The sequence below is a fragment of the Camelus bactrianus genome, chromosome 5 (assembly GCF_048773025.1).
Source record: "Camelus bactrianus isolate YW-2024 breed Bactrian camel chromosome 5, ASM4877302v1, whole genome shotgun sequence".
Classification (NCBI taxonomy): Eukaryota; Metazoa; Chordata; class Mammalia; order Artiodactyla; family Camelidae; genus Camelus; species Camelus bactrianus.
In genome coordinates this window covers 57,573,808-57,601,360 of record NC_133543.1, presented here as the reverse complement: position 1 = coordinate 57,601,360, position 27,553 = coordinate 57,573,808, and the positions used below count along the sequence as shown (strand labels likewise).

At 32.0% G+C, this 27,553-nt stretch overlaps 1 protein-coding gene across 1 annotated transcript in view; it reads right to left on the bottom strand.

Moving 5' to 3' along the window:
* The window catches only part of AGPS (alkylglycerone phosphate synthase), a 119,878-nt gene that overhangs the window by 12,720 nt on the left and 79,605 nt on the right, over window positions 1-27,553 (bottom strand). The window contains exons 13-19 of the mRNA XM_010959957.3: window positions 25,293-25,369; window positions 23,390-23,502; window positions 17,804-17,873; window positions 16,922-16,983; window positions 13,130-13,219; window positions 9,901-10,000; window positions 7,775-7,832 (exon numbers count right to left, since the gene is read on the bottom strand). Of these exons, the coding sequence (XP_010958259.2) occupies window positions 7,775-7,832; window positions 9,901-10,000; window positions 13,130-13,219; window positions 16,922-16,983; window positions 17,804-17,873; window positions 23,390-23,502; window positions 25,293-25,369 (570 nt within the window). The remainder of the gene's footprint in view (window positions 1-7,774; window positions 7,833-9,900; window positions 10,001-13,129; window positions 13,220-16,921; window positions 16,984-17,803; window positions 17,874-23,389; window positions 23,503-25,292; window positions 25,370-27,553) is intronic.

Below are 27,553 nucleotides of genomic sequence, written 5' to 3'. Positions count from 1 at the left end.
GCACAGGTCTTTGTGTAAACATAAGTTTTCAGTTCTCTGGTATAAATGCCCAAAAGTATAACTTGGGCTGAATGGTAGTTACGTTTGATTTTATAAGAAATTGCCAAACTGTTTACAGAATGATTGCACCCCTTATGTTCCCACCAGTAATGTATGATTGATCTAGTTTCTCTACATCTCTACATCCTTGCCAGCATCTGATACCGTCACTATTTCTTAATTTTAGCTTTCTGTTAGGTGTATAGTGATTTCTCATGTGGTTTTAATTTGCATTTCCCTGATGGCTATTGATGCTGAACTTCTTTTCATGTGTATATCCTCTTCAGTGAAATAATTCATGTTTTTTGACCATTTTTTAATTGGATTGTTTGCATTTTACTATTGAGTTTTGAGAGTTCTTTACATATAATAGATATACGTCTTTTGCTGGATATGTGGTTTGCACATATTTTCTGCCACTCGGTAGCTTATCTTTTTCTTCCTCTTAGCAGTGCACACAGCAAATGTTTTTAGTTTCAATGAGATCCAGTTTATCAATTTTTCTTTTAATGGACTGTACTTTTGGTGAATAGTCTAAGAACTCTTTGCCCAACTCAAGATCATGAATATTTTCTCTTGTTTTTTTCCTGAAAGTTTTATTATTTTATGTTTTACATTTAAGTCTGTTTTCTATTTTGAGTTAATTCTGGTATAAAGTGTGAGGTTTAAGTCAAGGTTCATTTTTTTTTAACCTATGGATGTTCAATTTTTCCTGCACTATTTGCTGAAAAAGCTATACACTGACTCTACTGGATTGCTTTATATGTTTGTCAAAATCAGTTGAACATATTTATGTGAGTCTATTTCTGGGTTCTCTACTCTATTCCATTGATCAATGTGTCTCTCCTCCAGTACCACACAGTCTTGATTACTAGGCTATGTCTTGAAATCAGGTAAATGGATTCCTTTGACTCTATTCTTTTTTTCAAAATTGTTTTATCTATCTAGTACCTTTGCCTTTCCATATAAATTTTAGAATAATCTTTTCCATATCTACTAAAATTCTTGCCGGATTTGACAGGAATTGCATTCAACTGGTAGATCAATCTAGGGGGAATTGATATATTTATACCATGTCCAGTTTTCTACCAATCCACAAAAACACTCTGTCCGTTTATTTAGGTTCGATTTTTTTCATCAGCATCCCATAATTTTCAGAATACAGATCCTATATATATTTTGTTAAGATTTATGCCTAAGCATATACACATTTTGTTAAATGTTTTCCTTGGAGTAAATGTAAAATGGTATTATATTTTACATTTCAGTTTCTATATGCTTGTTGTTAATATATAGAAATGCAATTGATTTTGGTATGTGAGCTTGTATTCTGTAATCTTGCTGATCTTGTTTTTGTAGTTTTTTTTTAATTTTCTACAAAGATAATCATGTTAGTTATAATTAGTTTTATTCATCCTTTCCAATCTGTATGGCTTTTATTTCACTCTACAGGTTTTTAACAAATGGTCTCAAAGCTGATCTTTTGCTCATTCTTTTGAGTAGTCTCTTTTTACTCTGCTTTTAAAGTTCCTGATACTATTGGATTTTGTTAAGACCACAAAAAAGGCTAAGAGCAGCTACCCCATAATTATTCTCCGAACAATAGGAAATAATTTTGGTTAGGTAAAGACATCAATATGTAAACTAAGACTGGTTATATTTAATCAAGGTTTTTTACTTCCTGACAAGGACTTAGGTATAATTTTTGCAAATAACAACTTAAAAACTTAAGTCATAAATTGAAATTAAATATATGGCTGACATAAACACTGCTGTTTAAACTGACCAGCTCATCAGTTACAAAAACAAGCACCATGAAGATTAAGTTAAGCAGGCTTTATATTTCCTATAGCCTCCAGTTCCAGACTACATCTGTTTTCTTTGATACACAAAACCAGAGTTAAAATAGCGCCATTTATCACAGCATGATTGTAGGCAGACAAACCAGCCTGTCTGTTTCCAGATAGTGAAAGCAACTGTTATTAATCACAATTATAGGCCAAATCCTCTAAGAGAAATTGCATCAATATTCTCCCAACCCCTAGCCCTTCTACTCTTGAACTCAAAAACGGTACTGAGAATGTCATGACACTGCCTGAAGGTCAGTAAATAACAACACTACTATGAGGTTGCCTTGATTTTTAAGTTCAGGATACAAATTAAGAAAAATCTTTTCTATACATAAAAACAGGCGCTCTCTCAAAAGCTCTATTATTAAGATTTAGCAGGATAATTAAACCCACTCTATTTAACATTTATATGGAAAGATTTCTGCTTTATAAAACTAAATAGCACAGGATATTTGAAATTTACAAATTGGATGATTAACTTTAAGCAGAAAAGTATTTATGGAAATAGACATTTTTAATAGCAAATTTTGTAGCCAATAGTGTGAAGAAAACTTACTATTCTTTCATATAACAGAACTTACTATAAACTGAGACTAACTGCAGGTTATAGATGAAAATGTTAAGACAATTGTTGGGTCATATCCCTTGACTGTATGGATCTTTTTCAAATAAACTGCAACCCTTTCTTCAGTGGTTAGAGTAGGGGTTTAAGAACACACACTAGAGTTTCACTTGGTGCTGTCCACTACTCTTACTTTTTCTTTAAGGCTACTATTTTTTTAAGCACCTACTATATACAGGATACTTTAGATGCTCTACATATATTATCACATTTAAGTTTTACAGTAATCTGTAGTAGGTATTATTCCCATTTTGCAGATGAGAAAGCTGTAGTTCAGAGAGGTTATTTATTTCCCTAACGTCACACAGCTACGTAAGGGCAGAGCCAAGAGTCAAATATAGATTTGATTACAAAGCCTATGTTCTTCTTTCCCTTCTGTTTATAAATCTCTCAAAACTGTATTTGTCTTAAGACAAAGTTTAAATGGAATTTTACATTCCTAATGCATCTAGGGAACACTGAAATGGCTGGTATTGTGCAGCTGTAGAGAAATGCACATTATTTTACCCTACTCTTCTACTGAATAACTGACTCCACTAATACACATTCTGAGGTATATTACAGAATAAATTTGAGCCTTTACATGATTAAACATGATCTTATACTCAAACAAGGCATGATTATTAAACGTCTGAAGCTAAATTAACAAGGAGGCTACTGCCATTCTAATGTGAAAAATTCAGAGATGTTTGAGAATTTGCAAAATTGCCCCCAATTCTGTGAGCATTTGAGCACTTTGCCACTCACTTAACATATACATTGAGCATTTAATCCTATGTAGAACAGCCAGTCACTCTTCTAGAGACTGGGAAACACAGTGACAGACAATATAAACTTATCTGAACTTATTCAAAAGAGAAACACAGAACCTACACAAGAGAACAGAGCAGACACCTCTAAGGTGACATTTTTATCAGAGATCTAAATGATGAAGAAAGTAAGCCATGCAAATATCTGGGGGGAAAAACAAGAGAAGGAACATCAGAAAAAGACGAAACAAACAGCAAATGTCTTGAAGGGTGAAGGAGGTTGATATGTCAGAGAAATAGGAATAAGGCCAATACTGCTAGAGAGGAAGAAGTAATAAGAGATGAGGACAGGTAGATGCACAATGTATATCCTTGAAGAACCTGATAAGGACTTTGGATTTTATTCTGAATATAAGGAGAAAATACTGAGTTTTAAAAAGATTACTCTGCAGGAAGAGAAATAACAGTAGGGGAGTAGGAATGCAGGTGGACAGACCTGTTAAGAGGCTACTGTAGTTGTCCCAGCAGGGAAAAAATAGTGATTTGAACTGTTGATGGTAGTAGTGATGCCCTCTGGTTCTGGGGAGTCATCAGAATATGGGTGCTGTTTAAGGTCCTGCTACCGAAGTAATCACTGAGGGAGTAAGTATCACAGAAGAACAAACCGGCTGTGGGCTGAGCCCTGGAGTATACCAGTGTTTAGTGGTTTAGAAGAGGACAAGCTAGCCAAAGGAGTGCATCTTCATCATTCCAGCACATATGACATATTTTGTATTCATAGGCTTACCTAGTTTCTTTTTCTAAGCAATAGAGGAATCCAAGTAGTTTAGAGTTTGTTTCCACACAGTCATTATTTTTGACCACATGAAAATAAAAATATGAGAAATGTGACAGAAATAAAAACTTCCTGTTTATAAATGAGGTAGAATCTCATATAAGTTAATATGCAATCAAACCTTGCTACATTCAAGTTCAAGCTAATAATTTCTAAAAGTAAATTATTTCATTAACCTTGGAGGCTTCAACAAATAAGGGCTTACAAGCCTAGAATCTGAAAATGCACATAAATTACACAAGGAGTTTTACTGTAACATGATCTGACCTGCATTTGTTTTATTAGCTGATATTACCGACAGGCTAGAAACCACTACCGACAGGCTAGAAACCAGCAATCAGGAAGTATAAAAAACTAGAAAGTCAAACTGAATGCATGAGAACTGAGAAAACAATGAAATATTTATGATGAGGAAACTAAAATGTTGATTCATTTCTGTTTTAACATCTAAAGCAGGATAAGTAGTTAACTTAGTGTCAAAATTAAAGAAATAGAGGTTTTATATTTTAAAAGAAAAACAGTAATGTTTAGTATTTATTTTCATATACTTTAAAAATTAGATGTTTCTTTTTAAAGGCTTTTAATGTCAATCTTTTTAGCTTTTGGCCTATTTTCATTATTTTAGGTTCAAGTTCTGGCACTAAAAATTACTGCTACTTTTGAGTAAGTTACTATACACTCAGAGCCTTAATATAGCTTTGTTTGAAAGACAGAAATAATATGTACTCCACAGCATTTTGATTAGGATTAAAGGAGATTAAGTCATGCAGAGCACCTTGTAAATATTTACAAGCTTTATAAATGTTAATTGCTTTCCCTATTCTATCTCCCTTCTCTTTGCTGTTTTAATTTCTATAGCATTTACATGTTTATTTTATTTTGTATTTTTTGCAGTTGATCAAGGTTTGTTTATTATTGATATCTGATTTCACCCATGGACTTGTCCACTGTATATAGCATCACTATAGATGTGTGATATACAAACTAGAAACTCTGGTAATTTCTTTTGCATGACTCTTTATAAGATAAGATAAAAGAAAAAAAAAGTACTGTGTATACATAACTACTTATACATTATCAAGTATCTTCCTGATAGGAGAATTTGACCAGGAATTGATTAGAATTAAATCCTCCACTTTAATTCTGCATGTTTAGAAAATTTCCATAACTAACTTCTTACTCTTTTCATTTCAAATCTTATTTCTCTTCCACCGTAGCATTACATGTTTATTAAAGTCACCTTGTGAGTGCTTTTCAAAGAAAGGGGGAGACTTTTACTTTGGTTAAAATATGATAATATCATAATCCTACCAATTTTGATCAGTGGCCTTTTGAAGTGCTATAATATTTTATTTTACTAGACTGTAAGATCCCAGTCTTAGGCAAAGACTATCATTCTTGAAATCCTATTGTCTGGTGGACCAGTAATACTTACAATATGGAGAAGATATACAACAATATTAAAAAGCACTAAGTATACTTTGTATCAAAAATATCACAAGGAGCTATTTGTATTTTTTGTTTTGGGATCAAGAACTGAATAATCGTGATCTTTTGGTTAATTAAGGGGTTCTATGAGAGCCTATGAAGAAGCCCTCAGTGTCTGAGCTGTATCTTGGAATAAGTAACATCAGCAGTAATGCCATATTAGACTTCCAGCATCTCACATGCAGACTCTACTGGAGGGGCTTGACTATCCACATAGATCCTAAAGGAGTAAAATGTCATTGGCTAGAAAAAAATTATTGGTTTGGTTTTCCTCTACAATTTTGCAGGTCATTTGGTCACTTCCAACTTCTACAGAATTTATTGCATTGTAACTTGAGTAAACTGAGAACATTCTCCCTTAATTAAGTAGTTCATCTGAAACCCAATTACTTAAATGACACTTAAGCCTCTCTTTCTATATAGTACAATATTCAGCTATTTTCACCCTCTTGCAGAAATCACTTCTCTCTCATATTTACTGTCATCAACATGGAACCTTCCTGCAGTTCCTCATCTTGAAGTTCCAAATAGTGCACTGTTGGCTGCTAACATGTACTAAAAGGCAAAATTGTTGGCTACAGAAAGGAAATTTTGCTTTCTTTAAACAAGTAATTATAGCTAAGTTATTTTGCCTCTTTCCTCCAGGCAATCAATTTAGAATGAAGAATGTATTCATGATATTATGTAATTTTATAAGTTCCTTACATAGGAATACAGTGACATCCTGAAATAAAATATATAAAAAAGATTTAAAATAATGTATAGAGTTTTCTGAACATTACAGGAAGCTGCTAAAAATCAAGGCATCTTTATGCCCATGTTTACATTTCCAAAATTAGGTTTAGACTTCACATTAATCAAAAGCTTTTAATTCTACTTGAGAGGTTTCTAATATTCAGTATCTTCCCTTTTTCATTTTTGTCATTCTAACATTCATTAGAATCCCCATCAAAAGATAATACACAGGAAGAGGAGGGAAAGAACAAATTAATTCCTTTTAATACTTATCAGTCAGATAAGTTAGAAATTTATTTGTGGAGGTTAAGAAAAAAGTCAGGTGATAGCAAAAGATTAAATTGATACAGTGATGGTGGGAACTGTCTTTCTATTTCATTTATCCACATCAGTCATCTTCTCCACGCCTGGCTGCAATAATGTTATGTGGACACGGATCCTCTACAGCCCACTGTTTTCTACCCAAATTCTTTCATTCATCCTACACACAAGTAGGGAAGACTAACTGGGGCCAACCACTGTTCCAGGTGCTGGTACAGAGAAATAGAACAGAAGTCCCTGTCCTTATGGATCCTCTCCAGTAGGAGGACATAGCTAACTAATCTATATATAAATATATAGCATGTTAGATAATGCTAAATGCCCTGATGGAAAATCGAACAGGGAAAGAGGGATATGAAGAATGCAAAGCAGAAATAGGAGTTGAATTTTAAAAATCTGGTGGTCATTTATCCTCATGTTTTTCCCTAAAAAAATGTTTTAAAAAAATCTATACATATCTATTTTTCTAGGCACCAATTTATATTGAGGGACGTATTAAAAACAAATTTCTGTTACAGAAAAGAAGTGGATAATCTCAAAAATTACATTTTTAATGAAAGGATGGCCATTGTTTAAGTTTTTAAAAATTGCTTCATACTACTTTCATAAGCCCACTAGTAACATAGGTAAGACATATATATAATTATTATTGGTGATGTAAGCAACTCTCCAATAATACTTAGTACAATGATCAAAAAGCAACAATAAAACAGCATTAAAATCCTAAAAAAAGATTTTTTTTTCATATCCTGTCTTGATTAATTTCTGCAATATCTGGTATAACTGACTTCCAGCTACATCCCAATAGTGGATGAAAAACATTTATGTAGGTTTTTCCCTCCCTTTAAAAACTTGCTCTAATGGTCAAACACCCCCTGGCCAGCTGGGTTATCTTGGGTAACATGAAGTCCCTGGGAGCTCAGAGGGCTATGAGGCTCTGTTACCTAGACAGGCTTGTCAAATCAAGCTTCTGTTGGTTACTGCCACAACACAGGTGACCTCAGTGACAGACATAAAAACTTCCAAAGATCTCAAGTGTTCTCAAATTATTCATATATGACTCTCCCCAGCATTTTATCAAATCAAATATTTTTAACAGTAAGAATATTAGAAATTCTGCCCCCCAAAAAGATACCTCCATGGTGATGTGACAGGCTCCCTCCATTAGCGAGGATTTCTTCTCTAGCAGCTGCCTGTATTTGGAAACAATACAAGTAGATTACTTTGAGGTGGAAAAGTAAGACATAACTCGCAAAGGAGGCACATACATCCTGCGTTAAATAAACTAGAAGCCTAACTTTCCTTTCTTTTAGGTTAATTGTATTTAAAAAGTAATTAAAATATACAACCTAGCTTTATACATTTTTTTCTAGTGAATAGCCACAATGTCTACAATTGTCACTTTGAGATTCTAGAAAAGATAAAGAAGGCAAAATGATCAATTCATTGGTTAATAATAAAAACAAATTTTGTGAGGAGACAGGTCCTACTTTGAAGTAAACATCTCACTATACCAATAAACATTTATTGACTGCTTATGGGATGTCCAGAAAAGTACTATGCAATTTACCTGCAATAAATTGTTTTCACTATAGCCTTATGGAATAATTATAATTACTCCTATTTCACAAATAAAGGAAATGAGGCTTAGATGGTTAAACTACTCATCTAGTATCATTCAATGGGCATCATACTCAAGATTACTTACAAAGCTATCAGGGATCAATGATAAAAACCCTTATGGAGAATATTTCTTCGGTCAATGCCTTAGGACAAATTACTTGTCAGGCCTATGGATATCTAAAAGCGGGGGTAAAAAAACTCCTTGTTTTATCCTCCTAACGTGTTTGGCTCTAATCAGGCTCCTTATAGAGCAATACGGTTAGAAAGATAAACACTTAAAGCAAAATACAGAATGGCTGAAGTACAGGGTGAAAAAAGGGTAACGGAACCTAGAATTAAATTCAATTCATGAGCATATAATAGATATGAGGTGAAATCCCTACAGTGCCTTGAACCTCTCAGAATTAACTCGGGTGTGCATAAACCGTCAGTTAGGCCGCAGGATGGATGGACCACATCTCATTGCAAAGTAATTTATAAGAACCCTCATCACTTAGGATTCAGGGTTTTTCAAATGAATTATACATATGCTAACCATACTCTAAGAGATCTCTAATTAGATATTCTAATATCTTCCAAAAAGTTATTTTATGTAAAGCTATAACTACTTGAAATCAGTAGCACTTAGAGAATGGCAGTTTGGGAAAAAAGGAACACTTTCACTTTTGCAGTATTATGGAAAAGAACCTTTAGGTAGCCAGAGGGTAATACCAAAACACTGAAAGGCTAAGGTGATGCAAAAGGCCTCAAGCTTTTGAGGATGATGGACACGCTCATTATTTTGATTGGGGTGATGATTTCACAGGTGTATAATATATATGTCAAAACTCATGAAATTATATACTTTAAATATGTGCAGTTCACTGAATTTCAATTATATTTCAGAAAAGCTGTTTTGGGGGTCAAAAAAAAGGAGGCATAAGAGGGAGTCAACAAACTGTCTGTGGTTTGGGTCTAAAATTGTGCCACCAAATATCATTTTGTGGTACTATCTTTGGCAGGCAGGCAACAGAATTAAAACACCAGGACACCTGAGGTTTTAACAAACCCCAATCTCGTCCCAGTTCCTCTACAGTTTAGTCTGTTTCTTCAACTCTAGGCATGAAGACTTCTACTTGTCATGAAAAATATTGAGCATCAAACAGAAGGCTTTATAAAAGTTAGAAACTTAAGGCCATTTAAGAAATGTAATAGAAACTGCTAGCAAATGAACCTCAAAGACCTACACATAGCTTTAGCAAATAAAAAAATCATAAACCTAGAAGGAGGACATTACAGCAACACAGCCCGGAGGTCTAGGGCTGCTGACCTCAAGAGCAGTCACCATCCAGAGCTGGGTGGGCTGCTAAAGTGATATCTAGGATCCCTATAGTCCTATTATTTAATTTAATCAGGTGTACATAATATAAGTAATAACCAAAGAATCACAGGCTATTATATTAGGAATATTAATTTTAGAAATATAATTCAGTATTCCACCCAGTGCAAAAAATATGCTTCTCACTTCTATGTGCTATCAACCAGGTAAACTACAAGTTATTAAATAAAGAGAGTCAGACTAAAATTCATAAATTGACAATAAAGTTTATTTAAATTAATAAAAGAATGCAAAAGCTATATTCATGTATACAAAATTACCTCAGTTTGTTCAAACACAGTCAGTGGGTCACTGATTCCCCTGTAGTTAAAGGCAAAGTAGAAATAGATACATGCGCCTGCATCATAAGTCTGTGTCACCCTAAAATACAAACAGATAAAATCCCCACAAGGCTTTAAGTTAAATGCAATCAGACTTAACGGCTAGAAACTTAAACATAAGATTGCCTGAATGATTTGCTTAAGCCATAATCTCATTCTCTACCCAGCCTCCTACTCTGTGGAAGGAACATAGATTTGCTGCATGAAGAATATCTAAGAAATAGTTGTACTATTTTCATAACTTATTTCTGGTAAATCTGGATTATTACTCCCCCAAAAAAGTTTTAAAATTTTAAAATAATGTAAATGTTTCTCCAACTGGCCTGAAATAAACAAAAATTCCACCTCCTCAGAAGGATTTTTTTTTTTACCAAGTATATTGCAGTTAAAGACAGCACCAAAACAGACTAAATGGGACTTGGTGATCCATTATAAATCTTCTAAACTTCCTCAAAGTTAACAGAAATAAATATGAGAACTTAAAACTAGAAAATAAGAGAAATGTTTAAATACCAAATATGATTAGACTGGGTAAAATACAGCATCTTCACCAAGTTCACATCAAAAAATTATTAACAACTTTGAAAACACATTGAATGAACATATCAAATGCAGTGATACGGCCTTGGGATGATGTCTCTGAAGATTTTATACCCTGGGTCCCATATGTGTGCATGTTGTATGTGTATTTACAAAAGATATCAAGAATATTAGATAAATAAATCATATTAGATTAATAAATCATACATGATATACATGTAGGCTTTCAAAATGCAGTTAGGTGAAGCATTTAAAAGGGAGCTAAGGTAATCATAATCAAGTATCTGAATGCAATTTACAGAGGTTCCCACAAAAAATTTAACAGAAGGAGCAAATACAGAGGAAATACTCTTTTTACTACACAATACAAATAGAATCTAATCTAAAATTTTAATGGCCTTTTAGGCCAAATGTTAGGTGCCACAGAATGGAAGAAATGAACTGTTTAACAATGCTACTGTCAATTTGCCAGCTGTGTTTTTCTTCTAGTGTTAATTCACACCCATAAAAAAGATCCCTTGAATGTTTACATTTTAAGTACCAGATTTACAAAGTTTAAGAAAAATTGGAGAACCATTTTAACTATGAGGGCACTATCACTACGAATAACAAAATTTAAATAAATTTAAAGGACACATGAATGAAATGACTTTATAGCAATTAGTAAAATATACATCACTCATATGAAAATCATTAATATCAATACATAGAAAATAAAACTAAATATTAATAGAACATTGACACCTTCCAACAAATCCAAGATCTCTATTACACAGTTTTCAGTAGATAAGTAGGCTTCTAAAATTACAACAAAGCTTGATTGATCAGTATCTCAAAGACAAAGTAGAAATAATAAAAACATTTTTTGGAAAACCTCAGTTTGGGTCTACTTCAGAAAGTGACTCAGATCGAATACCTTTTAATAGATTAAGTCTGTCATTTTAGACTTAAAACACTAATGTCTCCCAAGATCAGCTGGACAAGAGACAGCGTGGCTGCTAAAGTTACTGTATTATTCTTTAATTTCTAAAAAATTTTTGTGCTGTATACTTTTTGAAGTACTTTACTTGTGTTAGAGTCACTGGCTAGGAGGTCCCTCCCATAAAATTTCTTCAGAAAATTTAGGGTTAGAATTTCTATTCCAGTATACAAAATACCTTTTAAAAGACAGAAATGAAACAAATAAACTCAGTAAATGCACCCTACAACTAAATTCTTTTCCTTGAGATCTTTGACTTCAATGTTATCTACAACTATTTTCATTTAATTTCAGAAAAGCTTTTTTAAAAACATGTTTAAAAAATACATCTCACACATTCAACACAGAATAACCTCCTTAGCCACTGTTAATCAGCTCAAATCAAGTTAAACTAAAATCAAACTCTAGTTAAGCATCAGTTTAATCAAATATGTGCTATAAAAACTATATTTAAAACTCCTATTTAGCAAAATCATTCAATATACTAGACTTTGCACATTCTAACTTTGGTTTTATAAGATGATCATAGAAGCTAAGCATATAAGCTTTTATCAGAAAATCCTTCCTAAAAAAATAGCTACCAAATAAATGACATATGGTCAATTCAGAATATGTATATGAATTCTATCTACATACAATACAATACATAGTGAAGATCTTTAGGCCTTATGAGTACCTTCTAAAGAACCAAGACTTAAGTGTTATTACAGAAGGTGTCTTAAGGCAGAATATTTTACTTCCCAATCACTTTCAGTAAGTAGTGGTTTATCACAATGATATTTTCATAATGGAAGGGGAGAAGTCTTGAGAGATTTGAATAGGGAGGTAGGGCAGAAGGAGGAAGAGAAGGTAACATCTGTTGAGATGCCACTTGATAAAACAAAAGAATAAAAAATCCTCAACTACTCAAGAATGGATTCTATTATTTCAAATGTTCCAAATTTTACTGTTTCACAAATGACTTGGATTACTAAGCCTGATTTGTTTTCAGTTTTATAATAAGAGGCCTGACAGACCAGACTGTCAAGAGAAGAACTAAGTATCAATTTAGGTTGATAATCTAAATAAACACAAATTCTTTTCTTGGCATGTAAGAACTTAAAAGTATCTTTAAGACACCACATTGGACAGGGCAGATACAGAACATTTCCATTGTAGCAGAAAGATCCATTGGGAAGCAACCAGTTGATCTTTATTTGGATCTTCTGCTCCACTCATTCTTGTATTCCACACCAATTCATTTAATCAACAACTGACAAAATGGTTAAAATGCTTTTTCTCTACTGATGATAGAGTTATATTGACTGTGTATATAATTTATAGTTTCTTGATTATATATATAATTGATAGTTTCAGTGAATTAAGGAGTCCTTCTCCCATTCCGGGAGCTCAGACATTTGACTTCTGACTGTCATGTTGTCCAGAAAGGGTTAGAAGGCTCACTCATGGAAGGGTGTTCTCCTAATCGGCTCAGGACCACTGTAAAATCCCAGTGGCACAGTCCTAACAAGGCGGCAAATAAAGCTTAGTAAAGTTTCATGGTGGAACAGACTGAAGCTTTCTCTCAGCTCACAAATTACATTTCTCCATTAATTAAAAATAGGTTTTTTTAACCTATAAGTAGTATAAGGACAATTTAAAAAAACTCACCTGCATGTAGAAAGAGGAGCAAACTGAACACCCCTTTCTTTGCATTCCCTTGTTATCCTTTCTTTTACATTTCTGCAGAGATCTACAACCCTAGAAAACATAACTGAATCAATATTAGGTTTTCATATGTTATAAAAATTATAATAATCCTGGTTTACTGGCATACTTCAAGTCAGAAATTCTCTTAACTAAAACTGTCATACTCATTCATTCAAGAATGAGTAAGAGCCTTGATCATTCAAACTGAGCCTTCCATTCGTAACCCCAAGGGAGCAAAGTCCTTTCCCTTTTTGCCATAGGAAAGATAGAAATCAGAGGAACATACTCGAGTCTCCTGAAGGTAGTTTCCCATACTAAGAAAAATCCAGTTTCAAAACAAATCTTAATTTCAAGATTTTAAAAACTTAAATGAAAGCTCAAAAAAAAAGTTAATGAAAATTCAATTCTGGGTTATAGGAATACCAATCTATATCCACATCTAAGTTTTCCTTAATTTAAAAATAATTTAGTTAATAGTCATAGTTTATAGTCATACCAAATGTTCAAAAGCCTATTTCCAAGCACTAAGCTAAAATCCAGCTCAACAAAGACTTACCGGTCATGAACTATGTATAAGGTCATGCTAGACAGTTTAATATTAAAAATTAATGAAACAGATAAGTGAAGCATAGTTCTTAAAGAGGAGGGAGGATTGATAATATTTAGCAATATTAATCTATTTTTTAGTGTTAGCTGTAACATATTGTTATAACTATATATTTTGTTTCAACTGGGAAATAAAACTCTTAAGGTATATATAAGCCATTTTATTCTCCAATAAATATTCTGGCTACATATTGACATTTGATTATGTGTTTTAAACCTTGGCCTGTTTAGAATCATAAGAATGGAAAAGACACTAAAGAAACTTAAAGGCTGGGCCAACTTGATAAAAACAATAACATTTAAATGGATTGTGCTTTATTAAACACATTAAAGTTATCCATATTTCCAATAAAAACAAAGAATATATGATTAAAATATAAATATAAATGGTTTTAATGTTTTATTAGCATGCCAAATTTTACTTTTATAAATACAGCATCTGAAAGTTTTATAAATTCTGATTTTACAAAACAGCACTCAAGTTAAATTCTGCTTTAATTCTGTGAGAGCTACAGGCAGATACAATTTATCAATGCTATCTATGCCTCACTTATGGCATGGTAAGGATACATGTTTTTTAAAAATCTCTCATAAAGCATTTAGATTATTGAAATTTAATGTCTTTATTTTGAAAATCTAACATAAAACAAATGCTTTAAATATAAATAAAATCTACTAAGCTTTAATATCTGCAAGGGTTAATAAACATTACAAATTTATAAAAGTAACAAGTTCTTTATCGTGACTCTAGAAAATGGAATTCAAGCGCTACATTAATAAGAACAATATATAATCATCATCATCATCATCATCATCATCATCATCATCATCAGGAAGAAACGGAACAAAGAATAGGACTGAATAGTTTTAACCCTCAATAAGGTACTTTCTAAAAATGATTTGCAGGGAGGGAGCTCTGAAAGTATTTTCTCACAGGACTTGTGCAAAAGTCAATACAGTCCATTTGGACCAATTGTTATATAGGAAATAAACATAACTGTGTATACTTCTAAATTCTTACCTGACCTATTAGCAAATTTAACACTATTGACCATTTCCTCCTTGAAAAAAATTTCCCTGGGCTTCTACATCACTGGTTTTCCTCCAAATCTTCATCTAGATATTATTCCTTAGTCTCCTTGGCAAGACTTAAATGTATACCTTAAACGTTGGGGTTCTGTGTACTTCTTTCTTAGGCCCTCTTTTTTTATTTCATCCCTATTACTGTAAGTTATTGTCTATGCTCCTTTGGTATTTTTTGTGGGGGTGGTAATTAGGTTTATTTATTTATTTCACTTATTTTTAATGGAGATACTAGGGATTGAACCTCGTACCTTGTGCATGCTAGACATATACTCTACCACTGAGCTATACCCTCCCTCTTCCTTTGGTTTTAATCACAAGTCCCAACATGGTGTCTCCAAAATCTTTAAATCTCCAACTCAGATCTCTTGGCTATTTTTATAAGCTGCATTCTTACACTATTCCAGAGTTCACTCATAGGACTCTATGCAGAATATTCACTGAACACCTAACAGGTGTAGTCATTGTGCTAGGACCACTGAGGATTACATAAAAACCAGTAAGCCCAATAATCCCTTATAAGAGTTATGCATGAAAGCCCCAAGCAACTTAATAATGTATGAGGGTTGAAGACCCTGATCCCATGGATTGCTGCTAAACATGCTCTCTACCCAGGTAAGGGTTTGAAAGAAAAAGCAAGCTGCTAAATGGTAACATGTAAATTTTATGTGAAGAATATAGCTGTTTTCCCTTAATTTTATTTATTAAAACTTCAGCTGAAATGTTGCTTTAAATGAAAACAAACCAAGTATGTAATCCTATATAAAAATAAATAGTCAGTGAGTTAAAAAATATGTAAGAATATACAAGGAAAGGATAAAGAAAAATGAAAAGACCAGTGCATGATTAGCTCCCACAGTTGGAAGAATAAAAAGACAAAATGGCAATCATCAGTTAGTAATAACTGATGGCGGAAATTCGTAATACTGAAGAACTAACACTACACTAACCCACTTTCCCCAGTAAGGAAAGGAATTAAAGACTGAAATAAAATGGTCTTTGAGACAACTATGAACAACCCCCAAACTGTATCTGCTGTTCAAAATTGTCAGATGTCAAAGAGTTAATAATTCTTTTTATTTACAAGATTTATTCCCCTTATTAAAATTCAGCACCAAAAACTGAATGCTATGATTAACAGACTGATACTATAAATTTGATTATTATCTTACAATGCATGGAATATGAGCATAAGTGTACGAAGTCATAACCCACAGTTGATGAAGACAATGTAGAAAAAAGTAAAAAGTTTTTTGGGGGAGGTAAAATAACAGGTTAGGGTACAACAAAAAACAATGTTAAGATAGGTAATATCTAAGAGGTGTATTCAGGGGGATTTGTTATATCCTATATACGTAACTGTAGATTTTAAATAGTAAATTTTATTTACAAAAAGTAAAATGTAAGGTATACCAGAATAAAAATGTACTACCAATCTTGAGAATTTATTACTGGATGAGTTAATTCACAAGGCTATTTTTAATAAAACCACTTTACATTTTCTAATCAGTTTTTATTATTAATTCCCTAACCAATATTTGTGTGTGTGTGTGTATATATATACATATATATATATATGTATGCATAATTAAAAAACAGAAATTATCCACAATTTCTTAAACTGGATTTCTTTCAGAAATCACTTAAAGTTAAGATCTTGCTTAACAGTACACATACGAACATCAAAAGCTAAATGATATAATACAAAAGAAGGTTATAATTTGGGGAGACATTTTAGAGAACATTTAAGCATATTAATCACTTAATTTTAAATCAAAGTTAAGTAAAACCACATAGTGGCATTAAGTGTTCAATAAAATTCTTTAAAATGTAAACTTCAATAATAACTTCCTTCTATGGGACATGGACAATTTTGTCTAGAACCAAAAAAATGGCTTGTAAATATACATTCTGATGAAGATACTAATTCAAATAAAAGTGATTACCTTGTTTCAGTGTTTCCTTACAAAATTTTTAAAGTTTACATACTCACACACAAAGACAAATTACTTCAGCAACCTGTATAGCATATTTTAATAACATCAGGCATTCTATTTCATTTACCTGTCCCAAGGAGCCGAAGTCTCAAAAGATTCTCCTAATATATAGTATTCCAAACCCAAGTCCTGTTAAGATATATACACAACATCAAGAAATTATAATAGGAACTGAAGAATCCATAGTAGTAGTATTTCATGTTTCTAATTTAACCTCCTGGGCTGTTTACTACCTATCTCTTAATAGCAAGGGAAAGTGGCCCCAAGCATGAGACACAACCTTCAAGGGGACAGAACTTTGTCTTGTTTTCCTCTGTGCCCTTGGCACCCGGCAGAGTGCCTGACACACGGTAGAAACTCAAATATTTCTCTAGTGAATGCAGTCTCTATTCAGGAACTGTCTATGTACATGCAGAGAAGACGAGCAGAAGAGATTTTTAGTGGCCTAAATAGTAAATTGAGCAATACGAAAGAGTGATCAACAGGATCAAAGGAGCAGGGAGGTAGGGAAGTCAGGGAGTGGGGGGACTAGAGAAAGAAGAAGATAGCTACTTAAAATCAACTTTTCTATAAAAGCAAATTAGAAAATACAGTGCCTCTCTTTGTAGTGATTAAATAGACAGAACATCTGGTAGGAAATCTCTGGTAGGAAAATATATTTTATAGCTTACAAGGTAGAATGCTTACATAACAAGTAAATTATAATACTACATTTTTTAACCAGAGTACAATTCTGTTTTAATATCAAAAGAGCAATTCACAAGTCGCCACAGAAGTGCAAAGATATGAAAGAAAATTTAATAAGGTAGAACAACCCTGGATTCATGTAAATGATGTGCTAAATTACAGTAGGTTGAAATTCAAGAAAAGAAAATAATTTTATTCACTCACAGTAAGAAAAAGTATTGTCTGCAACATAAATTGACAAGAGAAATATGAGATAACTTACTCGAATATATGCAATGACATAGGTCAGCAAATAACCTCTCTGTCCATTATCTTCTCCAGCTGCCAACCCACTGTAATTAAAGAACAAACTGTCAACATATTTCAAATGAACTATTAAAAATATATAAAACTAACCAAACTGATACAATATACCTCAGGATAAGTGCTTAACAGATTAACATATATTACCTTGCATCTCATTTTTATTCTAATCTCATTTATCATAAACATATCAAAGAGCTGTCAAGAGACTAAGCCTGGGTAACAAAAATCTGAAAACATTTTCAATATTCAGTTTGGTAATTAATTTTAAACTTTTATACCCACGAAACTAGTAAAAGTGACTGATATGAACTCAACTACTTCTACCCATATTGTCAAAAGAACAGAGAATTAGCCATGAGAAACAAGCTAAATAAGCTAAAATAATCTGCACAAACATAATAAGATACTTAAAATACTCTTATTTTACTCATTACATTCTTATTCATAAATTCATGTATTACTATAGTCTTATTCATATATAAAAATTTGCAGTGATTGACTAGGATCTTTCAAATACCAAGAAGTTCCTTGAATATATGAGCACATAGTATTTGGAATATTAAGACATGATGTTTATTTTATGGGACTTATGATTTAAATGACAGACAAAACACACTTACACAGAAATATTAACATTTATGAAACAACATATAGATAAGCACAAGACCAACAGGTAAGGTCTTACTATGAACACATCCATTTCAACTGGAAAGTAGTTTTATCCATAGAAACTGTATTTGATGATCTAGTTAGAATTAGTCTCATATAACATATAATTCAGTCCAAGTTCTCTGCTTTGTGAAAGTTATTCTTATTTTAAAAGACTAAGAGTTATTATTGCTTTCCACTACCTTCAGTAGAGAGGTTTTAATTTTGTTTTTTTCCATCATCAGGCAGAAATTAAATTTTAAGTAGTCTTAGTCAACTAATTAAAACTTACCCCAAACCCTCAAAGCACCCACTAAAAATCCCTCAATAAAGCAAAGAAAAAGAAAAATATCTTTTCTTCTGGCTTTCCTGGGTCATAATTGATGATTAACTTTCATGTCTCTCTTCTTAATACCCTAACTGCACCTTCTTGGACTCAGGACGCTGAGCTCTTAACTGTGGTGTTGCTTAAGACTCAGGTTTTGAACCTCTGTGCTTTGAGCCTCTTCTCATTTCTCTTATGAATTCTATTAACACCTTGTAGTTAAATCCTTTCTTCTCCTGATGTTTTGCTTGAATTTGATAGTAAGTAAATAATACAATGTAGATGTACCCTCATTCTGCACAAATACTGTGAGACAACTTTAAGCTAGGAAATACAGACAAAATCAGATTTCCTCACTCAGTATTATAGTTGGATATACATGAATTAGTGACATCCAGAAGGAGTGGCAAAGACTTGACAGGAGCAGCTCCAGTCTATAACTACATGGGGACAGGGTGTAGTGAAATAAAGGGGGTTGTTTGTTACTACAATTTTAATGATCAAAGGTAATAACTTAGGTCAAGAAGCTAAGACTGAAAAGAAGAAACAGAAGACAATTCTGAGTTAGATGTGTATGGATGTGAGGTTGAAGTAGGGAGTCAAACAAAGTTCCGATACAAAAAGGAAACTAGTCAGAAAACCGATATGGTAAGTGCTTGGAGGAAAACAGATGAACCCATATCTCAGGTAAATATGAAACAGAGTCAGACACCAACTCCAAGAGAGAAAAAAAACCCTACTGATCTAGAAAATAGACACAGTTCATCCTGGGCCTACTGGTAGAAGGAAAGCAAAGTAGCGTGCAGACTAGGAAAGGGTGCAAGAGACCACTGTTGGGAATCTGAGAAGGTGCATTCTAAGCATGTACCGGGTGAGAAGTAACAGGTATGAACATTTAGTAGGCCTGTCTCTCTCATATCAGGCCTACTGATAAAAGATACATTATCCTGATACATCAGGATAAGAAAAGTCCAACTTTGCAGTCCCAGGTCAAGCCACTTTTCTATAGACGCTCTTCTAATATCTGGCAGGAGGAAGAAAAAAGATACTTTGGAATCTACTTTGGAATCTAGTGTGACTCTTGCTTTAGGAGGAAACTGAATGTCCATTCTAAATTCATAAACCCCACAAAAGAAAAAAAGTTATTCTGGGTTTGCTTTTTTGAACCACAAGTTTCCCTGCAAATTTAGCTTTTGGAACTTCTCTCTCTCTCTTTTTTTTAAGCTTTTGGAACTATCTATCTTCTAGCCAGAATTACTTTAAGACACAATGTGTAAACAATAGTAGGGCTGAGGAATTAAACGCTTCTAACTTGCCACTTTTGCAGCTAGTCAAAAAAAAAAAAACTATACTTAGACTCAACTGCCTGTATATTACAGTAGCAACATCAATCCCTTACTTCCTGAGTCCCACTACAAATTTCAAATATCAACGAACAAGGTTCTTAAACAAATTTAAAAGTGTTTCCTGAGGAAGGGCTGGGAAGACTACTAAAAGAATGAGAGACTATCTTTTTATATAGAAGAGCCATCTGGTGAACCTAATCATTTGCATGCTGAATTATATTAAACAACTTAAGCACTTTAAAAATAACACTTAAAATATAACCCTTTAAAATTAACAATAACATATTATGTTGAGTTCTATGGTAAATGTCAACACATCTGTCATGATTGGTGACAGGTAACGTTTACTCTCCTTAGCTCTTAGAGAAGTTGAAGCACATTACTGGCAAACATAGATAAACAACCAAAGTATTATTTTTAACATTTGGCTATTATGTTCTGCTGGATCATATGTGTTCAAAGGTATTTAACAGCGTTTGGGTGGGAGTGGAAAGCAAAAAGGAAAAATGGTTAAGATAACACACAAAAATGTTCTCAACTGTTGGGAGCACTTCATTAAAAACAATCAATTTAAAGCTAATGAGGTGGTGGAAACAGAAAATAAAACAAAAGAACAGAAAATAAAGAATAGATTAACAATGCCCTAATTCGGAATAAAATACATAAGCTAAACTAACTTACGAAAACTTCATTAGAAAGAAACTTAGTGCTGTCCTCCAACTAGTTATGGAGAAGGAGAAATGACTGAGTGAGGATTGGCAGGGTAGCATTTCAAATAAGGAAAATATCCTTGAATCTTTCTGTGATTAGAACAAAGAGCCAGTGCCCAGAGAGAAATGGGAGAAAACCAGGACTTCTGCTAGAAAAACACTTGAAGATACATTCAAGTATCAAAAAAAATCAAGAGCCCTAAGTCATCTGCCTAATTATAGCCTGGGGTTGTTCAACACAGATTTCTGCATATAAGTGAAGGGAGACAGATGAAAGAATATTAAGAAACTAATTATAACATAACTAAGAAGTAGCAAATAACAATAGCAAAAAAAAAAAAAAAAAAGACACTCCAATCAGGGTCTAAATTTTTAATGCTTTACTCTTGCTTTAAATAGATACCTCATTTATTATAACATATTTTTAATGGATGAATTTGATGTAAGTTTTGTTTAGTATATGCAAATGGATGAAATTAAATCAATAGTTCTGGAACCTCACTATTAGTATCTAAAGAGATAAGGATTCATCTTAAGAAAGATCCACTCTTTCTTTTAAGTTGTAAATGGCTGGTGTTATTTGAGAAAATCAAAACTGGAATTATACAAAAAACCATTTCATAATAGTTGGTAGCTTAAATTAAATAAAACTGGTAAAATGGTTCTGATTAAATACCTAAAGATTAAAATATACTGTTTTAAGGGTGGCATAGTAATTAGGCATAAAGTAGAATAAAAGATATCAGGGAAAAACAAGTATTCAATTTCATTAATCCTTTCAATAAACATTTAATCAAGCCTCTAGTATATAACAGTCATCAATGGTGATGCCCCAAAATAGATAGGTCATGCCCTATAGAAATTATGTGTGTGTTAGGACAAAAGACATTTTGTCATCATTCCATACCAGTCTAACAGGAAATGCGGCATGCTACTAAATAGTAGTGATTTGCTGGGTTCTCTGAATTGGAATTATAATTATGGATCCTACAATGTGCAATTTGTGTGTGTGTGTTGAAGGCTGAGCTGAGGGGTAGTAAGGTGAAACTAAGCAAATTTAACTTTACATATAGTGATTCAAATATTATAGCATCCATTTCCATATAAATTACTCTGGAAAATTTTGAAATCCCAGATAAATATTTAAATATATAAAGAAAATTTTTTTAAAGTTTCAGTCTCTAATATTTAAGGCTAGATAGATACAAAATATTTAATTTAGATATAAAAGGTTTTAATTTAAATCTCCTTAATTGTTTCTCACTAATATTGTGGATTTTTTAAGAGTTTTAAGATCAAATTGTACATGTACTCCACATAACTTGGAAACTAAAAGATAGGTAGGTACATGTACATATTTAAAAACATTCAGAGATAACCTGAAATCCAAGCCATCTGGTCATTAAATGAATTTTTATAGCACATTTATTCTTAACTAATTTAGTTAAAACATCAACAATTCACCAAAAAAGGTACTATGGAGAAGAAAAATTGAAAAATTAATGAATTTTATCTTTTACTAAAGAAATTGAAATTCCACTTGCCAATTTCAGAATAGGGTAAAAATAAAACTGAGAGATTATTTTCCAATGCTCAAAAACAGTATAAAAGTAAAGTAAAAATTAAGCTCAAGATTAGACCTTTTTCTAAGAATACTGCACTTTAACCCTAAGCTCAGAAAATCCTAAATACAAAGTGCTGAATATTACATAACAGAAAAATACATAAGTGGAGCATTCTAAGACACATGGCTCCAAATTAGGTGTTCATTTGTTCTCATAAAGCACAGCAAAAAAAAAAAAAAAAAAAAAAAAAGGAAGAAAGAAATAAAAGTAAATATTTACAAATAACACAGATTAAGGATAATGTATTTGACATATTTTAAGCTCCAGGTGGGAAAAAAAGACTTATCCAGAAAACTATTAGTTTACACACTTAAAAAGGAAAGGAAAAAATTTAGTCCTGATAAATGTTATTTTCACTATAGTTCTCATTGATCAATCTTATAATCCATCAAGCAGACAGACAGAAACCACCCAATCATTATTCAGTTGGTTATAGATGTGAAATGTTTTCTGTTTCTTTATACCAGCACAAAACAGTAAGTGACAGGAGGTGGAATATAGATAATTTATCAAATACTTTTGATTAAACACAATATCCTTTTAAAAACATACTTATAGCATGTTTTATACATATACTACTACCACTAAATAACATGACTATGAATTTTTTCCTATTTCACTTAGCACAACAAACAGCAAATATTATAAAATCAGCATTAATGAAAAATACAATAAAAGATTCAGTATATTACATATATGATTAGACAAGTAAGAGCAACATACCAATCTAGCTTCCTACAAGTTGTAGGTGCAAACCAACACAACATTTTAAGTTGACTATTATATGTTACCACAAATTAAACACTAAAAAGGGTACATTAACAACCACTTGGAAGAATCACAATTTCAGCTTAACTTTCACTTGACATTATGAACTTAAAGCCATACCCAAATTTTGCAGCAATGTCATACACTTGTTTTTCATGTTGAAGCACCTTCTCACGGTCCCCCTCAAACAGTAATGTAGCAACACTTAGCTGATTTGGATCAAATCCTTTAAACTACAAAAAAAATTACAGGTAAGTTTTATCCTACAAAACAGTAAATCAAAATACATTTTGCTTTTTTTTCTTCTGATCTGATCTCAAACACATCAACTCTAAAATTTGACCTCTGTTACATTACATCTCAATCAAAAAGAATGCTTAATGCACCTATTTAGGTCACTACAATAGAACAGTACTATGGAAAATCACTTCACTTCAGAGTATTCCATGGTGTCAACTGTAATGACATATTGGTATCGAAATACAACAAATACACTTGTAAGAATTATAACTGTACTAAAGAATCAAATAAAACTACCAAAATGACAGAATATAATAAAGTAACAGGATGTGGGGGTAGGGGAATAAAAACCAACAGCATCCTTACATACCACCGATAACTTGTTAAGTAATATTTTCAAAGGAGACTTTATGTATAAAATTAAAATACCTAGAATAATCTTAAAAGGAAATATATAACTTTATTAGGAAAACATGCCTGAAAAAAGATGAGAGAAACATGTTTCCAAATGCATAAACTAAATATTATAAATCAGTCAATTCTTATCCGAATTAATATATTAGTTTATTCCAATTCTAATCAAAAAACTCGATGAACTTCCTAAAATGATGAAGAGTTTCTAAAAATTTTTCTCAGATAGATGACGGTGATAACAAGAAAAAATCTTATAAACATGAGGGAGAACTAGATCTATAGCAATTAAATCCATTTAATTTTTCAAGAACAAAAACTCATTAAAAAGAATCCAGTACATTAAAAAGGAGTCTTTTTCTTAGATAAGTATATAAGAAGATGTCTTAGACATAGAAAATCAGTGTAATAAAAGTAGGGATAAGCTAGTTAATGGTGCTATCACAACTAGTTAGCAATCGGGGGAGCAAGAGATGAAGGTTAATTTATTTCTTTATCTCACATCATAAAATTGAAATAAATTCAAACAGTAATAAAGATAAAAATTTTGAATTCCTATTTAACAAAAGGTGAGAGAGAGAAGAAATTTGTCCTAATCATTGTTCTGGAGGAAGGCAGGCTTTTCTAAGCTTAAAAGTAATTAAATAATTACAGGGAAGATATAAAAATTAGAAACTTCTGCACTGAAATAAAAGAAAGAACCCTTATTAAAAAGGAGTCACCTGACTGGAAAAATTATTTACAACACTTATGACAAAGGCATTTAATAATTTCATTATTCAAAAGGCACACAGCAAAACACCAAACACCCCTCCCAAAAGAAAACAAACAATAAAGACCCCATGGAGCTGCTCCCCCTAGAAAATAACCCCATTCAACTAATTCACACAAAAATTTTATCTAGGAAATACAAGGAAATGGTCAGTCTCACTGGAGTTTCAAGAAATATCAACTAAAATAAAGTACTATTTTCCCCACTGGATTCAGTAAATTTAAAACATAACAAAAATCCCACATATGATGCAACCAAAAAATGGCACACATGCATTACTACCAGTTAAAAGTTAAAAAAAACTCATACTTTTATTCCACTTCCAGATACAACTATGAAAAAAAAATTCAAACTATAAAAATGTTATATGTACAAAACTATTTAATGTACTGTTATTTTTAAGAACTTTAAATCTGGGAAAGATTTTAAATTTTCTGAAATTGAGTGCATAATTGATTTTTTGATTAAATATTTATTCCAACATGAAAAATAACAACTATGAAATGTATACAGCAACATGGAAAAACATGACAGGTTTGTGTTGGGAGGAAAAGGTAGAAAACAAAATTAGTATCTTAAGCATTAAAAAAAAATTCTTACCTTTGTAATATAAAACTTTTTTAATCCATCCAAAAATGATGTAAAAATAGAGGAAACCTGAGGTTTAAGAGCATGACCTAAGAAGAAAATAATGTTTATATTTTAAATTAATAGCAAATTCTGTATTTTTCAGAAGAGCAAGAGGCTACTTTAACTTACTACCCTAAAGAAAATGAACATTTTCATGACTTTAGTTTTTAAAATCTCCTTATATTATATCTATAACACACTGGCATTAAGATCTACATTTTTTATCTTTATCTTTCAAAAGTCACAAACAACTTTTGGTTTATAAAACTCCTTCTGGGTTTTTTTTTCCTAAACTCAAATTACTATATGTAAATAATATGACACATAGTTTAGGTTATCTTTCAGTGGTATAGTTTATACATATAAAATCATTTCATTAATTTTTATTTCATTAGGAACAACCAATGGTGGCTAATTCTACTTCCATTTTCTTAATTATGCAGAAACCATTCAGAACTATAATCAAGTATGGAGTCAATGCCAAGTTTAAGGTTGTTTCTTAATTAATTCTTAATTCATCTAGAATTCTTGGCATAAAACTAGTAATTGCTTCCTTAATCACACCCGGAGAGTTAAAATTGCCAAAAAACCACAAATGGTGTCTCAGAGTCTGTTAAATTAACATCTTTGCCTGAGGATTGAGCTTAATTGAGTGAAAGTCTTTTATTGTTCTCTCATTGTTTTCAGAGTAGCAACTTCTTAACTCTCATGACTGTTAAATTTAAGAGTCATGCATCTGGCCTTAGTGTTATAAGCACAGTCTAGAAAAATTTGGCATGCCATTTATATAGAGTTTGTATAAAGAATTTTAAAGCATTGAGTAAATCTAAAATTATCTCCAAATAAAAATTTCATTTTTGTAAAAAGCTTTAAAGTTTGGGGATTTTGTTTTTAGAGTGTAGGTCCCTTCTTTAAAATAGGTGCAAACAGCAAACAAGTTTTTTGAGGGAAAAAGAAAGAGGGAGAGGTTGATTTTGGGGGGAAAAAACTGTAACTTGCAGACTTTTTTTCCCATTCATTAACTTTTTTAAAATGAGAATCTGAATGTATAATACTTACTACATTCTTACAGATTATAATAATAAATTGTATTACATAAAAGACCAAGTAATACAAGTCTTAACCAGAAGTTAAGAATTGAATATCCATACTATAACTGAACAAAGCAAAAAAACAAAAAAAATAAGGGCAGATTAGATAGCCATCAACCAACCTAGTAATCTTTTTGAGATCCTGGATCACAAGAGGTTTGTTTGGGGATTTCTTTTACTTTTATTGTAACCCGTCAGAGATGTTCTTTAGTATAACCAGTGCTTTTAAAAGATACCATTTCTAGCATATGTAAAGTTAAAAATAACATATCACCAAAACATTCAATTCCTGTCCCAAATGGAATTCATCCTACTTTAACTTCAATTAGAAACAAATACATAAACATAAATGTGAGTGTGTGTATCTGTTCCTCATTCAATTTACTTCCTCATACAAATTACTTTACTTACATCCACATACTTTACACAATGTATGAGGATTCCAAATGTTACTACTCTGATGTAGAATAATCCTTAAGGGTATATATTCATCTTATCACATTAAAATTTATATGCATAACTTCTATTAACACCAGTGTGAGTTAGTCACATAACATATATCCCTAACACTGAGTTGATCTGATAGCTCTGTAACATAATTATTATAAAAGTGATACTTTTAAGTGGGTCAAGCATTAAAATTAACTAAGAGGATATTATTACCTTTTACTTATTCTTAAGTTAATGTTACCTATTAAATTGATTACATTCTAAATATATTCCAAATATTGTTTTATTATATATAGTAAACAAAGGAACTAGTTTCTAAATTTACTAGCTGGACAGTTTTACTAGTGAATTTTGTGTTGTTACAGTGTTAATTAAATAATTTAAAAGGATTCAATAAATTTTTATATTTTACAGAAGTGCTTCAAAGCACTGTTAAAAGTCTTGGGCTTTGGAGTCAGACAGATTTGGGTTCAACCCCAACTCTACCAGATATGACTTGTGGACTCTGGTCAAAATATTTAGCCTCTGAGCTGTTTATAAACTGGGAACACTACCATGAGGAATGGTTGTGTGCTGCTGATAATGTGCTTAGTGTTACTCTATATGTTATTCAAGATTTGTTTATCCTCTTTTGCTAATTTGATGATTAGTCAATCAAAATGTAAGTGCTTGTTATGTAACAGGTGCAGG